The sequence below is a fragment of the Crocuta crocuta genome, unplaced genomic scaffold (assembly GCF_008692635.1).
Source record: "Crocuta crocuta isolate KB4526 unplaced genomic scaffold, BGI_CrCroc_1.0 scaffold275, whole genome shotgun sequence".
Classification (NCBI taxonomy): Eukaryota; Metazoa; Chordata; class Mammalia; order Carnivora; family Hyaenidae; genus Crocuta; species Crocuta crocuta.
Genome location: NW_027530497.1, coordinates 502,155 through 516,633, shown reverse-complemented (window position 1 = coordinate 516,633; position 14,479 = coordinate 502,155). Strand labels below are relative to the sequence as shown.

Here is a 14,479-nt window from a genome sequence, read left to right as displayed (position 1 = left end):
AAAACAGAAGCCACTGGATGCTGCAGTCTTACCTCCTCTCCAATCGAATGTCTGCTCTTCATTAATTGGTCACATAAACAGACATACAGGTGGCCTTCTAGTTTTAGAACACTTTATCGTCATCCCTTTCCCTTTTAAGGAACAGGCACTGGTTTCAAGAAATTCCTCTATTAATCCCAGCCTGACTTGCCACAGAATTTCAACTTGGTTACCTTTAACCTTATTCTATTAACAATAGAGAAGTTCATCTATTATCAACTATTACATTAAGGATTTGAAGTAGGAATTGAAGCAGAATTCTAATTAACAGAGATGGTCCATGACTTACGATGGTCTGATTTAGATTTTTCAACTTTACGATGGCGTGAAAGCAACATACATTCACTAGAAACTGTATTTATACTGTGACTTTGATCTTTTCCTGGCCTAGTGATATGTGGTAGGATACTCTCTCGTGATGCTGGGCAGTGTGAACGAGAATGAGCCGAGGCTCCCAGTCAGCCACATGATCACAAGGGTAAACAACTGACAGACTTACAACCATCCTCACCCGCACCACCTTTCTGTTTTTCATTTTTGGTACAATATTCAATAAACATGAAATAGTCAACATTTTAGTAGAAGATAGGCTTTGTGTTAGATGATTTTGCTCAACTGTAAGCTAATGCAGTATTCTGAACACACATAAGGTAGGTTCGGCTAAGCTACAATATTTGGTAGCTTAGGTGTATTAAATGCATTTTCAACTTAACAATATTTCCCATTTACAACAGGTTTATTGGGATGTAACCCCATCTTAAGTTGGTTCAGATCTATAGTGGTTTCTCCACCAGGCCAGTGCTCTTTTGTTTGAAAATGCTTCCCAGATGCATTTTCTGTCCCAGATGTCTGATGGGACAGCTCAGAACCACCGCCCTAGCTTTAACCACACAGTGAACAGAATTTTCCTCAATGCCTCTTACTCAGCCCTCTTCAAGTAAACAATGCTTAACTCTCACTTAGTTTCTACAATGTGCCTTTGGAAAATGTTTATTCTCACAATTAAAAATATGAAATCTCTGGTAGATAAATCATCTTTTAGAAAATACAGTGCCTTCAACTCTTGAAAAAGAAGTTTTTGTCCTCAAAAAAAAAAAAAAGTTTTTGTCCTCACCTGTAAAGCCTCTTCTGTTTCACGAATGGGCATACCGAAAGGGTGTTTACTCTTCTCCCTATAAAAATCCTGTTCCAATAAACTACAGACTGTTATGGACACAATAAGCCTAGAATACTAGACATGTGCTGCCACTCCTTGCTCACCATTAAGTGAAACTGCTCCATGTGAACCTGCTAACACAACCAAGTGAGGCGGGGTGAGCTCCTGACACCAGTCTGTGATCCCTGTTGAGACCTGGTGTTGAAGACATAAGCTGGCCTAGTTAGAGTCTTGGCAATTAGAGCCTGGAGATGGGAGCTGAGGGTTAGCATGCAGAAAACAACCTGAAAGGTACGAGCTAGAATTATTATGGGGGCAGAAACTGAGTCACAAGCATGGCAGACCCCCAAGCCTAAAAATCTAGCATCTTTTGCTGCTGAGGCCCTTAGAGGTACCTTGGATCTTGAAACACCCTATGATTTCTGTTCCTTCCTGAGACCTGGGGGTTATTTCTGGGTGGGGGGTGGGGCTGGTGCGATGGTTCCCAAGTTCCCAGGCACACATACCTCAAATAATGTCACACTGCTTGGGGTAACTTGTTAGCTTTACAGTCTTCTTATGCCTGCCCGAACTTGAAATTTATTGCAACTAAATAAGCCTAAGTGGAAATAGTTAAGCCATTACCATTTGTTAAAAATAATCAACAATTTTAAACTCCTATTTCCCTGAACAAATTTTGAAATGTTTAATCCATTGAGTTTTAAAATATTCAAGTTTAATGTTGGAGCTGTGTTTCCATACCAACTGGCACAATTTACATCAGGTTATATACTTATTCATTTTTGCAAAGGCATCATATACACAAAGATACATGTTCAGTCACCGGGAGGTCGTAAAACTTCGGATCTATACCTTCAGGTTCGTCCGATCATGGTACTTCTGATAAGGATCATCAGCATACCAGTTTCGCCTCTTCCAGAAAGACGTTGTCATTTTATCTAAGAGCTTACTCTGGGTTTTACTGCAGAACACGAATTCCCTCAGGCGCCTTTTTCTTGCAGTCGTCTTTTTCCATAATTTTTTCTTATAACCAGCCTGTTAGATATTATAAAGACATTCAAAACATGATGTTATATAGGAAACAATAAATATCTTCACTATTTATAGGCCCAATGGGAACAAAGATGAGACTTTCATTAGGGCTGGTATATTTTTCAGAAAGATGTATCTCAATGAGGGGCAGATACAGAAAAACCATGTGCAGTTGGAAAAACAAATATCAATAATTTAATACTCTGATGAATCTCTGTGGTGGGCAAAGTACAGGGTGATGATATATAGTTATAATTGCTAACTTTATACGCATTACCTTATGATCTCTTCAACAATCTTCAACAACATACCATTATTCTCACTTTACAGATTAAAGAGAAATAACCATTGATTAAAGAAGTAAAGTAGCGGACTGAGGCCACAGAACTAGTAAGAGTTCTTAACCACTACTCTACTATTTTCCCAGTGTGGAAGATGAAGGACATCACTGGCTAGGCTGATACCATTTATGTTCATTTAAGGGGACTAGGTATTACAAGGGCTGACAAGCACAGCTTCCAAGTATATTGCTTCATTTCTTCCTTTCACACTAGGGACCAATTTCTGTAGTAAGTACTTTTCTAAGGAATACCAAATACAATAAAATTGCTATTGGGAGGGGTGAAGGAATAGTTGGCCTGTATGTTTAACTCAGAACTGCCATATACATCATCCAAGCATTGTTAAATTTGAAGACTTTTTGAAAGAAAATAATTAATGTTTGAAGAAAAATTAGATTGAATGTGAAAACTACAAGGATAGTCTGTTTAGACCAGAAGAGACTTTAGGTGCCACCCAGGTTGATATGTGGCTAAAACCACACAGAAAGTTGAGGTTGGGGAGGGAGACTAGAACTCAAGCTTTTGCCAAGAGCCCTTGGGTCCTTTCAAGACAAGGTCTCTTTACTTATTAGGGCACTACACAAATTGAACAAAACCACAGCCCTGGGCTGAGAAGTCACCTTGGGTTTCTGAAATGTCTTGGTATCATCACTGTGACCAGGAACTTCTACAGTACAGTCATACTCAGAAATAAGAAAACGTTATTTAAATGAGTTCTGATTTTTTTTAAATTGTCATTTTTTAAAAACTTTTTTAATGTTTTTATTTTTGAGAGAGAGAGAGAGAAAACGAGAGGGAGAGGGGCAGAGAGAGAAGGAATCGCAGTATCCAAAGCAGGCTCTAGGTCTGGACTGTCAGCACAGAGCCCGATGCGGGGCTCGAACCCACGAGCTATGAGATCATGACCTGGGCCGAAGTCAGACGCCCAACAACTGAGCCACCCAGGTGCCCCAAGAGATCTGATTTTAAAATGCCAGAGATTAGATTTTTATTGCTCATTGCTTACAGTTTAAATTGAAAGCTTCAAACCCAAGTCCCCTTATTTGTGTAATAATCTTTTAGTTTGTAAGCCAAACTGAGTCCCTGTGGATTTCTGACTTACAATTCTGACTTACAATTAATTTGCTGTCCTGCCTATTACCACAAGTATCCTTTGATCATTATTTTATGGGACACAACCATTGTGAAAGTGCTTGCAACTTTTCAGGCAACTGTAGGTTCAGAAATGGGAGGGAATAAAACTGTGCTGCAGAAAGTATTTTCAGTTTTTATACATGAATATAAATTAACCCACCCAGCTTTTTCGTTTTTCCCTTAAAATTACATTTTGATGAAGTGGGCCATTCTACATATAGAATACTTTTGGGGCCTTGAGTGGGAACTTGGCATTGTGACTGGAGAATTTGATCTGGTCCTGTATAATAACATGAGGGTGTCAGAGCCCAATAAAAGGGACATAGAAAGGAAGGCAAAGAAAACTACCCATCTTACTTAATCTAGGACTAGATGAAGACCTGGGAATAATCAGTATGACAAGAAAGGGGAGGAAATTTTTCAATGGTCCAAAATTCACAAAATTCAGAACTATTAACTGAACTAAATTTACTTAGTTCAACTACTTAAGGATTACATGAGTTTCTAATTACAGGGGTAGCAAACGGAACTACCACAGTATTGTTCCAAAGAAGGAATAAGCTGAGAGTTCCAATCAACCCATTTACCTATAAATTTAGGATTATTTATATGTTAAGAGATAATCCTTTCAACCTTTCAACTAGTAAAAATCCCACCAATAAATATTTTATTTTTATGGAGAAACAAATTTTGATCCTTAAGAATCACTCATTAACTTCCAGGCAGTGAAAGGGAATTAGAATTTGAATAGTTATCAACACTCAAAGGTAGTTTTACAAAGCTCTAGTCTTCAACTGCTTTCTCATCTTTACCTACTCTGTTTCCGTGAATAAAGGCGTGAATGAAAAAGCTCACATTCACGCTTACAACATGCTGTGGGAGGGGACAGAGCAGTAATTTTTGTCAGAGGCCTCCCCCCACAGGCTGTGGTCCCAGCCCAGAGTAAGTGTTAGGGTTCTGTCTGATACAGACCCCAATCATACACACCAACAGAGAGAAAAACATAAAGTTAAAAAAGGTGTATGTGGGGTTAATGTTCTGTCATAAAGACTAAGCCACGGAGCATCCATTCCAAAATTGGCTGAAAAGCCCTTCAGTCCCTAGTCTGAGCCACAAGACTAAGTCCTTGCTGAAGGCAAGTCTGCTGCTCTAACACGCTAGGCTTAAACAGAGCCTCCCCATAGGTTATTACACACTGGGGGTTTCAAAGGACTTCTGGTGGTCATCAGATGCACCAGACACGTAAAAGACCTAAGATGGACCCATCCCACGGTGAAGACTTTAGCTATTGTGAATAGCATTTTGTTTTATGAATGCTTAAACATGTTTTCTTCACATGAATTTATTAAGAGATGCTTGGCGAACTGGTACTTAGGCACAGCACTGTAAAAGCTACTGGTAAATGAATGGAAGGTATATCAATGAATAAGCTCAGTGAATTCTGCTTCTTTTAATCTGCTCCCAATCCTTTTGCAATCTAATAGTGTGAAGACTCACCTTCCTCCTTAGCCACAGGCCAGAATGAAGTCGAAGAAACCTGTAGATGACAGCTTTCACGGTCTTTCTCTTCCCTTTCCGTGAACTGAAGTATGTTACGGTTCTGACTGGTAGCTTCAGGACATTTGGAAGCAAGGGAGCTGCTCTAAATAGATTTTAAAAAATTTAAGTCAGCAATAAGACCCATTAAAGATAAAATCCATTTCTATACTTAGAAATGAGTTGGGGCACCTGGGTGTCCCAGTTGGTTAAGCATCCAACTCCTGATTTTTGGCTCAGGCCATGATCTCACAGTTCATAAGTTCAAGCCCCTCATCAGGTTCTTCAGTGACAGTGTGGAGCTTGCTTGGGATTTTCTCTCTCTCTCTCTCTCTCTCTCTCTCTCTCTCCCCCCTTTGCTCTCTACCCCTTCCCCACTCATTCTCCCCCTCCCCCCATATAAATAAACTTAAAAAAAAAATGAGTGGAGCAGCTCCACTGGAATACAGCTGACTTTAATGTACATTGGTACTTCAAATGATCATGGACGCTAAGCATAAATAAGAATAACAACTATTGCCAACTTGCAAGCCTTCCATAATCTGCCTCCTCGATCCCATGAGAGAATTTATCCTATTATAATCACCTGACTTCTTATCTATTCGGAGTTATCTCAAACTCCTTGAGGACTTCAGTTTATGTTTGTGTCCTTTCTGCCAAGGACTGGGCACCCAGGAGTCTGTAACTAAATATTTGTTGACTGAATAGCAGCCTTGCTTGCAGAGGCTCTCATTCACCCTCCGCTTTGGCTGACAGCTTCCATCTAGGAAACCACATCTAGAACATCAGAAGTGTGCTCTCTCTGGTAGTCCCTGCTGCTGGCAGGTAGGCATATGGCTATCACTCATATTCTCCCCCTCCCCTCTACCAGGCAAAGTCTACATAATAAATTGCAGGTAGGCAAAGAGGTATTATCTGCCTCTAAAACGTCTTTGCAGGGGCGCCTGGGTGGCTTAGTCGGTTAAGTGTCCGACTTTCGCTTAGGTCATGATCTCGTGGTTCGTGGGTTCGAGCCCCGCATCGGGCGCTGTGTTGACTGCCAGCTCAGACCCTGGAGCCTGTTTCAGCCTGTGACTCCCTCTCTCTCTGACCCTCCCCTGCTCACGCTGTCTCTCTCTCTCTCTTCTAGAAATAAATAAAACATTTAAAAAAATAAATAAATAAAATAAAACGTCTTTGCAGGCACAAGTGTTTGAGAATTTTTGTCTGAGCATCATGTTTACTGAAATATACTCTACCTATTGAGGACTGCTGCAGCATGTCCACACATCAGGTTTCTGACAGACGTGGCAAGTCTGGGAGCAGAGGAAACTGGCGTCCGCAGAGAACTAAAAAGCCGGGTGGACAGTGCAGAACTAAGATAGGCATTCTTGACACCGTTTTGGTAGGCGGAAGACGCCAAAGTATTTAGGGGCTGTAAGAGTCCTGTAAAGAGAGAAAAACATATTTAATATGATACGCCAAAAATCTGCATACAGATGTTTAAAATTAATGTATCAAGGCAAGGTGAGCATTAGACTCACCTGTGGAGCTTTTCACCAACTTTATTGAGGTGTAACTTAAATACCACAAAACTACCCAATTGTGTGTTAATTCAATACTTTTAAAATAAACTTAGAAAGCTGTGCAACCATGACCACGATCCACTCTGATGTGTTCTAGTTCTGTGTTCAACAGTAGGGAACAAAATAATTGTAACATTAAGTCCCACCCACCCAATCTTATACTCTGATGAGGCAAGGCTCCATGCCACACAGCGCAATGGCAAGGCAGAGATGCGAAAGCCAGGGCCATTCTGCAGGTGCCACAGAGTAGCAAGGGAAGGATTCATAAAAACAAAAGAGGTACTAGAGCTCCTCTCTAGAAAATGAACAGGCCACAAGAGGAGGTGGAGAGCCCAGATGAGATGAACGTACACAAAGGCAAGGGGGCTGAGGCAAACATTTGCCTGGAGCAGGGACTGGACCTGCCAGGGGCTGAGCACTGCTTGCCTGAGCTAAGTGTGGAGATGCCTGGGGGCAGATCAGAAGGCACATGACAGGGTGGGGGACGAGCTGTGTAGACGGAATGCATATTCTTCACATTACTGCCAAAGTAAGAGCCAGGCCTGTGAAGTCAGTGGAGCACGGACTCCACTCAGGCTGGGAGTCTCGTATCAGACTGAAGATTATGCACACTGAAAAAGCTCCACAGGATGAGGGAGACACCCCCAAACTAGATTGTAGAGATGGTTGCACAACCCATTAAATTTACTAAAAATTGTCAAATTGTACACATAAGACAGGAATTCTATGGTATGTAAATTATACCTCAATAGTTGGTTTAAAAAAAAAAAAAAGCTCTGGGGCACCTGGGTCAGTCAGTTGAGCGTCTGACACTTGATTTCTGCTCAGGTCCAGAACCCAGTTTGTGGGTTCGAGCCCTCATCGGGCTCTGAGCTGACAGCATGGAACCTTCTTGGGATTCTCTCTGTCCCTCCCTGCCACTCTCTCAAAATAAATAAACTTAGGGGCGCCTGGGTGGCTCAGTCGGTTGGGCATCCAACTTCGGCTCAGGTCATGATTTCAGTTACTGGGTCTGAGCCCTGTGTCAGGCTCTGTGCTGACAGCTAGCTCAGAGCCTGGAGCCTGTTTCAGACTCTGTGTCTCCCTCTCTCTCTGACCCTCCCCTGCTCATGCTGTCTCTCTCTCTCTCTCAGAAATCAAAAAAAAAAACAAAAAAAAAATTAAAAAAAAAAAAAAAAAAAAAAACNAAAAAAAAAAAAAAAAAAAAAAAAAAAATAAAAAAAAAAAAAAAAACAGAAACTCCACAGGGGAATCTGATTTTAGCCAGGGCTTAGAACCTCTGCCTTACTGTCCATGGCCCTGATTTCACATAACAAATGAGAGGCAGTGTGGTGCAGAACAGAAGAACTGGTACTGTAGTCACACTGTCTGGGTTCATAACCTAGCTCTACTCCTCACTCGCTGTGTGACCATGGGCAAGTCACTTAACCCTTTTCTGTACCAGTTTCCTCAAATTTAAATAAGGTTCATCAAGAATGAAATGAGATAAAACGTGAAAAGTGCTAGGAAGAGGGGTTGGCACAGAGAAGGCATTTAATGACTGCTAATAGCAGACAATAAAGAGCAGAGAAATGCTTAGCAAAAATGGTATAATGTTACCTGGGGGCAGGAGAAAGGTTGACTACTTAAAACCCATATTGTGCTTTTCTGTTCTCCATCGAAGCTAACAATTTTCTAACTAAAAAGGGTATGAACATTAATTAGCTGAAATCCATGATTCAGGAGACATTTGAGAGAGCCCTTCCACGGGGAACTTAGAAATGAAATTCTGTACTCAGTTCAAGGCATTCAAGTTCCCAGGTATAAATAACTTATATTTCAAAGAACTGAAAATATCTGCAGACATGATTACAAGCTAGGAAGTAATCTTTGAAAGATTAAGTGAATTGAAGAGGAGGACTGTAGACAAGAAAATGTCCCAATTGTCACAAGGTCATCTGAACTTGGTGTTTTGGTTAAAACAAAAACAAAAACAAAACTCTCAGAAATTCCTGGAAACCACTCCTGAAGGAAGTGTGCAGGTAAAGATCTAGAATATACAAATGGGTAAATTACAGGCTCATCTGTAGGAAGCCCCCCCCCCCAAAAAAAACCCCTTAGAATGTATCCCCACAGCAGAAAAATCTACAGTGTCAATTGGGAGGGAATTGTTCCTTAAAAAGTACTTCATTTCATTTTTTGATGCAGTTCCTAGCCTGGGAAGTCATGGAAATGTCTAGACACAGTGCATCCTGATTTTCGCAAGGCATGTGTAAAGATTTCTTTATATTCAGAAGAAATAAAGAAATGTGAACCGAGTAATAGTATATAGATAGGTAAATTCCAAGCTGATTAGAAACTGTCCCCAAATTAGTTGACTGCCATTCTTCTGATGAAAGTCTTTTCCTGGCTCCCTAATTTTCTCCAATTTTTTATGAAGATCCTGAAGCTGCATAAACCATGTTTGTCAAATCTGCATAAAAGCAAATTCAAAGACTATCTGGACTGAAAGTGATCTTGGCAAAAATACTCCACTTAAACATGCTCTTTTGTCATAGTTGGAAATTTTACATTGTAACTTTTTAAATTTCTATTCTTTTCCCACAGAGTTTTATTCTAATTTATTGTGATTCACTGATTTACTCATAATCTTATCACTTCAATATTTTTGTAGAAGTCCTTAGAGTGAACGCAACTTAATTGCCTTCACTCCTGTCCTCTCTCTCGGTCAAGAATTCCTTACGACTGTCCCTGTGCCTGGGACTGAGTGCGCAAAACAAGTCACATTCCCTGCACGTTGTGGGACTCTTACACACACAAGCTTACTGTGTGCCAGGCACTACGCAGGGCGCTTTACGTGCACGAGATCATTCAGTCCTCAGGTAGATGGTGCCCTCCTCATTTTAGAGCTGTAGAATCTGAGGTTCGGAGAAATTACTTTTTCGAGCCCAAAGGTCACGAGTGACGAATCCTAGCCTCTAAATCAGAAGGTTAGCGGGGACTCTGTCTCCTCTGTCCCCCTTCAGTCCCGTCCTTTCGGTCTGTTTTCTAGGTAAGGCGGGACGACCAAGAGCCGGTAAGGAAGCAGAAACCTGGGGACACCCAGGTCTGCGAGGGTCCAAGAGTGTCGGCAATGTCCGATGCGAGGCATTGCCCCAAAGAAATTTCGGGAACAATCCTCCGGCTTTTTTTTTTTTCCTGTTCACCTCCACGCTAAACGCCTACTCCGTCCCGCGCCAGTCCCGCTTTCTGTGAGGGGATAATCGCTGTCTACTGACCTGATGCGGCTCTCACGGCACGGGCAAAGGCAGGGACCGCCATCTTGCCACTCTGCCCTACGGCAGTCGCAGTGGGTCTAAAAGCTTCAGGTCAAAAGAGAATTAAAATTTTTTAGCGGGGGGGTGGAGTCGAGGAAGGAGAAAAAAAATGAATACAGGAATGATCAAGGGAACATCTCCTTTATTGAATGTCTTCTATATGCCAGACTGTTTTTCACTGCTGTAAAAGAAGTAAGTGCCTGTAAAGAGTGTCTGGTATATAGTAAGCTCTCAAATTTTTATGGAACATTTGATTGACAGATCTATTTAAAGTACACAATTTGAAACACAGTTTCTTTTTGCTCATTTTATTAAATTTCAGAAAATAACCCATTTTCAATTCAAAGTTGGTGGATGTCAGGCTAAATGGGAAACAGCAATGTTATTAAAACTGTTTTTTTAATTAAACACCAAACATAATGAAATGAATGTAAATATCCTAAGGCTATCACACACAACACTTTTTTTCTAATCATTAACACTGATTGTTATTTGGTAGAACAGCATCTCTACTCTTCCTAAACAATTCTACATTCCTTATTTTATTCTTCATAATTAGTGACCATACATTTTTTTCTAATGTTCCTTCAAACAGAAAACAATAAACCTCTCTCCCTTTCTTGTTGGCTAAGATATTCTATGCATATACAATCCATGACACCATATACTAGTTGAAATGGGTAAGGATCAAACACTGGTCTCAATGAGTTCACATTTAATAAGGAGACGAGCACAGAACATAAATACAAGGCAAATAAATAATTCACAGGGGCAATTCAAAGTTAAGGAAAGGTTTTCTGGTTGAGATGATCAGGGAGGATGTGGTAGAATATAACATGAGTCTTTTTTTTTCTTAATGTTTTATCTATTTCTGAGAGAGAGAGAGAGAGAGAGTGCGAGCATGAGCAGGGGAGGCTCAGAGAGAGAGAGGGAAACACAGGCTCCAGGCTCTGAGCTAGCTGTCCCACAGAGCCCAACATGGAGCTTGAACCCACGAACCGTGAGATCATGACCTGAGCTGAAGTCGGAAGCTTAACTGACTGAGCCACCCAGGCGCCCCAACATGTGTCTTAAAGAATGGCAAAGATTTTAACAAGAGCAAGGTCATTCTTGGCAATAAGAACACAAAGAGGTAAGATGAGAAGAGAGGGAGCCAAGAGAGAAAGACACAAGATTTATTGACAACAGTGGTTCTCATACTTTTTGGTCTTAGAACCTTCTTACATGCTTAAAAGGTGACCTCATAGAGCTTTTAATTATATTTCCAATTGCTGCTGGAACAAATTACTCCAAATTTAGTGGCTTAACATAATACAAATTATCTTCTAATTCTGTAGGTCATAGTTTAAAATGGGTTTCGCAGGACTAAAATCAAAACATCCAGGGCTATGTTCCTTCTGGAGGCTCTAAGGGAGAATCTGTTCCCTTGCCTTTTCCAGCTTCTAGAAGCTGCCTGCGTTCCTTGCCCTGTGCCTCCTTCCATTTTCAAAGCCAGTAATCACATCAGTCTGACTTCTGCTTCCATTGTCACATCTCCTTTTCTGACTCTGGCCGTCCAGTCCCCATCTTTTACTCATAAAGGCCCTTGTCATTACATTAGGCCTATACAGATAATTCAGGATAGTCTCCCCATCTCAAGAGTTTTAATTTAATCACACCTGCAAAAAAATTTTTTTGCCATGTAAACTAATGTATTCATAGGTTCCAGGGATTAGGAAAATGTGTACATATTTGGGAATAATTATTCTGCCTATCATACTTAGTAATTCATTTTAAAACAATTATTTTTATAACAAAAATATACTCATGAAAAATAACTATTCCAAGGTAAAAAGATTAGTGAGAAGAGTGGCATGGTTTGACGTTTTTTGCAAATCTCTTTAAGGTCTGGTTTAATAAAAAGCTGGATTCTGAAATTTGCTTACGCATTCAATCTACTGTTATATCACTTGTCACCTAACTTATGGAAAAAATCTACTGTAAAATTATGAGATGAGTGAAAACAGCAAATAATTTCTTAATATTATGAAGGTAGTTTTGATTTTACAGATCCTCTGAAAAGGTCTCAGACTCCTTAGTTCACACTTTGAGAACCACTGAGATGGTTATCCATTAGTTCTTCTGCGTTTTAGGGTACGTAAGAGGGTGGTGAGCTTTGACTCATTGCTGACCCACCATCATTGCTATATTACTTTCCCACCAAAGATGGCCATGTTGAGCCTTTAAAACATTCCCACATGCTGGAAAAGTATGGAGACATTTCATAAATGCTCTCTGAATTGGCAATGGGAGCCACTGCACATTTTTGAACAGAGAAGTGATTTAAAATTTATGTAATACTTTAGGGGAGTCCACTTTAAAGCAAAAATATTTCATAAATTGCATGTAGAAGTTATGAAGATTAAGGATTTGGTTAAATGAGACATCAGGGAACAATAGAAATTAATTTTGAAGTTTGAGATCTTGAAGCTGGAGAAGTTGGTAAGGATGTAGCTGAGCCACAAACGGTTCGAACAGGTTGAAATTGCTTATTGTAATTGATAGGTTTATGGCCAATATGTTAGAAAAGTCATCACACTGGCATCACCCAGCATAACAGCAGTGGGCAAGGATAGGATGGGGAGGTTGCAATTTAATTGCTGAAATGACTTAAAAATGGGAGATGAGGGGCGCCTGAGTGGCTCAGTTGATTAAGCGTCTGAATTCGGCTCAGGTCATGATCTCACGGTTGGTGAGTTCGAGCCCCAAGTCGGGCTCTGTGTTGACAGCTAGCTGAGAGCCTGGAGCCTGCTTCACATTCTGTATCACCCTCTCTCTCTCACCCTCCCCTGCTCTCTCTCTCTCTCAGAAATTAAAATAAAAACAACAAAAACCCACATNGAGAGCCTGGAGCCTGCTTCACATTCTGTATCACCCTCTCTCTCTCACCCTCCCCTGCTCTCTCTCTCAGAAATTAAAAAAAAAAAAAAACAAAAACCCACAGAAAAATGGAAGACGACCCTGGAGGCCATCAGGTGATGGTGCTATGAAATAGTGTAATGTAATTACGAAACTACTCTGAAAAGCATCGAACGTACACAAACATAATTATTCGATTTTAGGTAATTTTCAAATCCATTTCTCCATTTTACAAGTGGGGTTAGTATCATACTGTAATAAACCCTAACTCTAAGAACACCATACTGTAATAAATTACCTAGTTAAGACCTAAAGGTACTTTGTAAACACAATATTTATGCAAGTTTCTTTGATACTGTGATGGTGATAATTATTAGTACTAACAGTATAGAATACTATGTTCAATATTCAACAAGCTAAACCTTGGTTATAGATGTAGTGGAATACTTTGAACAGTTCTTCTGCACTGACCTCCTTAACTTCCAACCCATCCCACAGATAGCAGCCAAAATTATTTTTGTAAACTAAAAACGTGGTGGGAAAATCAGTGTGGTTTAATCTAGGAGTAGAGCGGTGGAACCCGAAGAATCTGGGTTTCTATCTCTGCTCTACCATTTATTAGATACGTGAACAACACACTCCGCACAAAGGTCTCTCCAGTATTCGTTCAGTCTCCCGTAATCAGGATGACTTCTTCAAGAAAGGCTGTCAAATGAAATGAACACGCGAACCAAGACACCATTGTTTACGTAACTGTCGCCAAATCGACTGCTTTCTATGAAATATCCAGCTGAAAGAGGCGGCTGAGATGTTTTCTTGCTTGAATTGTTGAAGAATCACAGCTGTTTTCCGCGCTGATGTTTCAAACTCCCTGTCATCCTGCGGGCTCCCCTGCTAAACCATTCTTGCGGATACAAAGGAGAATTCCAAGAGAGGCCCGGAAGGAGAAATCGCCTTTCCGCCAGGAAAGGGCCCACCCTTTCCGAGCCGCCTAGGCGGGGTCAAGAGAGAGAGAGAGCTGCGCGTGCGCAGCGGCGTTGGTTGCCCTTCCGGTACGCCCGGCGCGGAGAGGCAGCACGGACGCAGGCACGCACTCACGCACGCTCTCCTTTACTGGCGCCGCCGCGGTAGCTCCCGCGTACACCAGCAGTGCGGTCCCTCTGGCCGAGATGCTGCGGGCCTGTCAGTTATCCGGTGTGACCGCCGCCGCCCAGGTGAGCGCGGGGGCGCGGGGAGAGAGCGCGTGGTCAGACTGACTTCATGCAACCAACGGAAAATGGGAGAGGCTCTCGCTCTGTCTAGGCCCTGGGAGAGAGGCATGTGTCAGGGTCGCCCTCATCGCGAGTCCCGGGCGGGCCCGTGAGGCAGTTAGCTGGGGATTGAGCCCAACAGGATGACTTGAGGGTTACTGCTGAAGCGGGATGGGGTGCAGAAAGGAGTAGGTGACGGGTAGGCGGGCGCAGGAAGGTAGGCACGGCTTCG

The 14,479-nt window shown here is 41.5% G+C and overlaps 2 protein-coding genes across 8 annotated transcripts in view; one reads left to right on the top strand and one right to left on the bottom strand.

The window, feature by feature from the left end:
- Nucleotides 1–1,888: 1,888 nt before the first annotated feature.
- MRPL35 (mitochondrial ribosomal protein L35) lies at nt 1,889–10,118 on the bottom strand. Its single transcript, XM_077766675.1, has 4 exons — nt 10,061–10,118; nt 6,477–6,663; nt 5,200–5,344; nt 1,889–2,230 (listed from the first exon to the last, which is right to left on the bottom strand). The coding sequence occupies exons 1-4, from the start codon at nt 10,101–10,103 to the stop codon at nt 2,042–2,044; spliced, it is 564 nt and encodes a 187-aa protein (XP_077622801.1). The 5' UTR covers nt 10,104–10,118; the 3' UTR covers nt 1,889–2,041.
- A 3,937-nt stretch (nt 10,119–14,055) lies between these two features.
- Nucleotides 14,056–14,479, top strand: part of IMMT (inner membrane mitochondrial protein) — a 38,162-nt gene continuing 37,738 nt past the window's right edge. For all 7 annotated transcript variants that reach the window (XM_077766669.1, XM_077766666.1, XM_077766668.1 and 4 more), the window contains exon 1: nt 14,056–14,211. In XM_077766669.1, the coding sequence (XP_077622795.1) occupies nt 14,167–14,211 (45 nt within the window). In that variant the 5' untranslated portion in view covers nt 14,056–14,166. The remainder of the gene's footprint in view (nt 14,212–14,479) is intronic.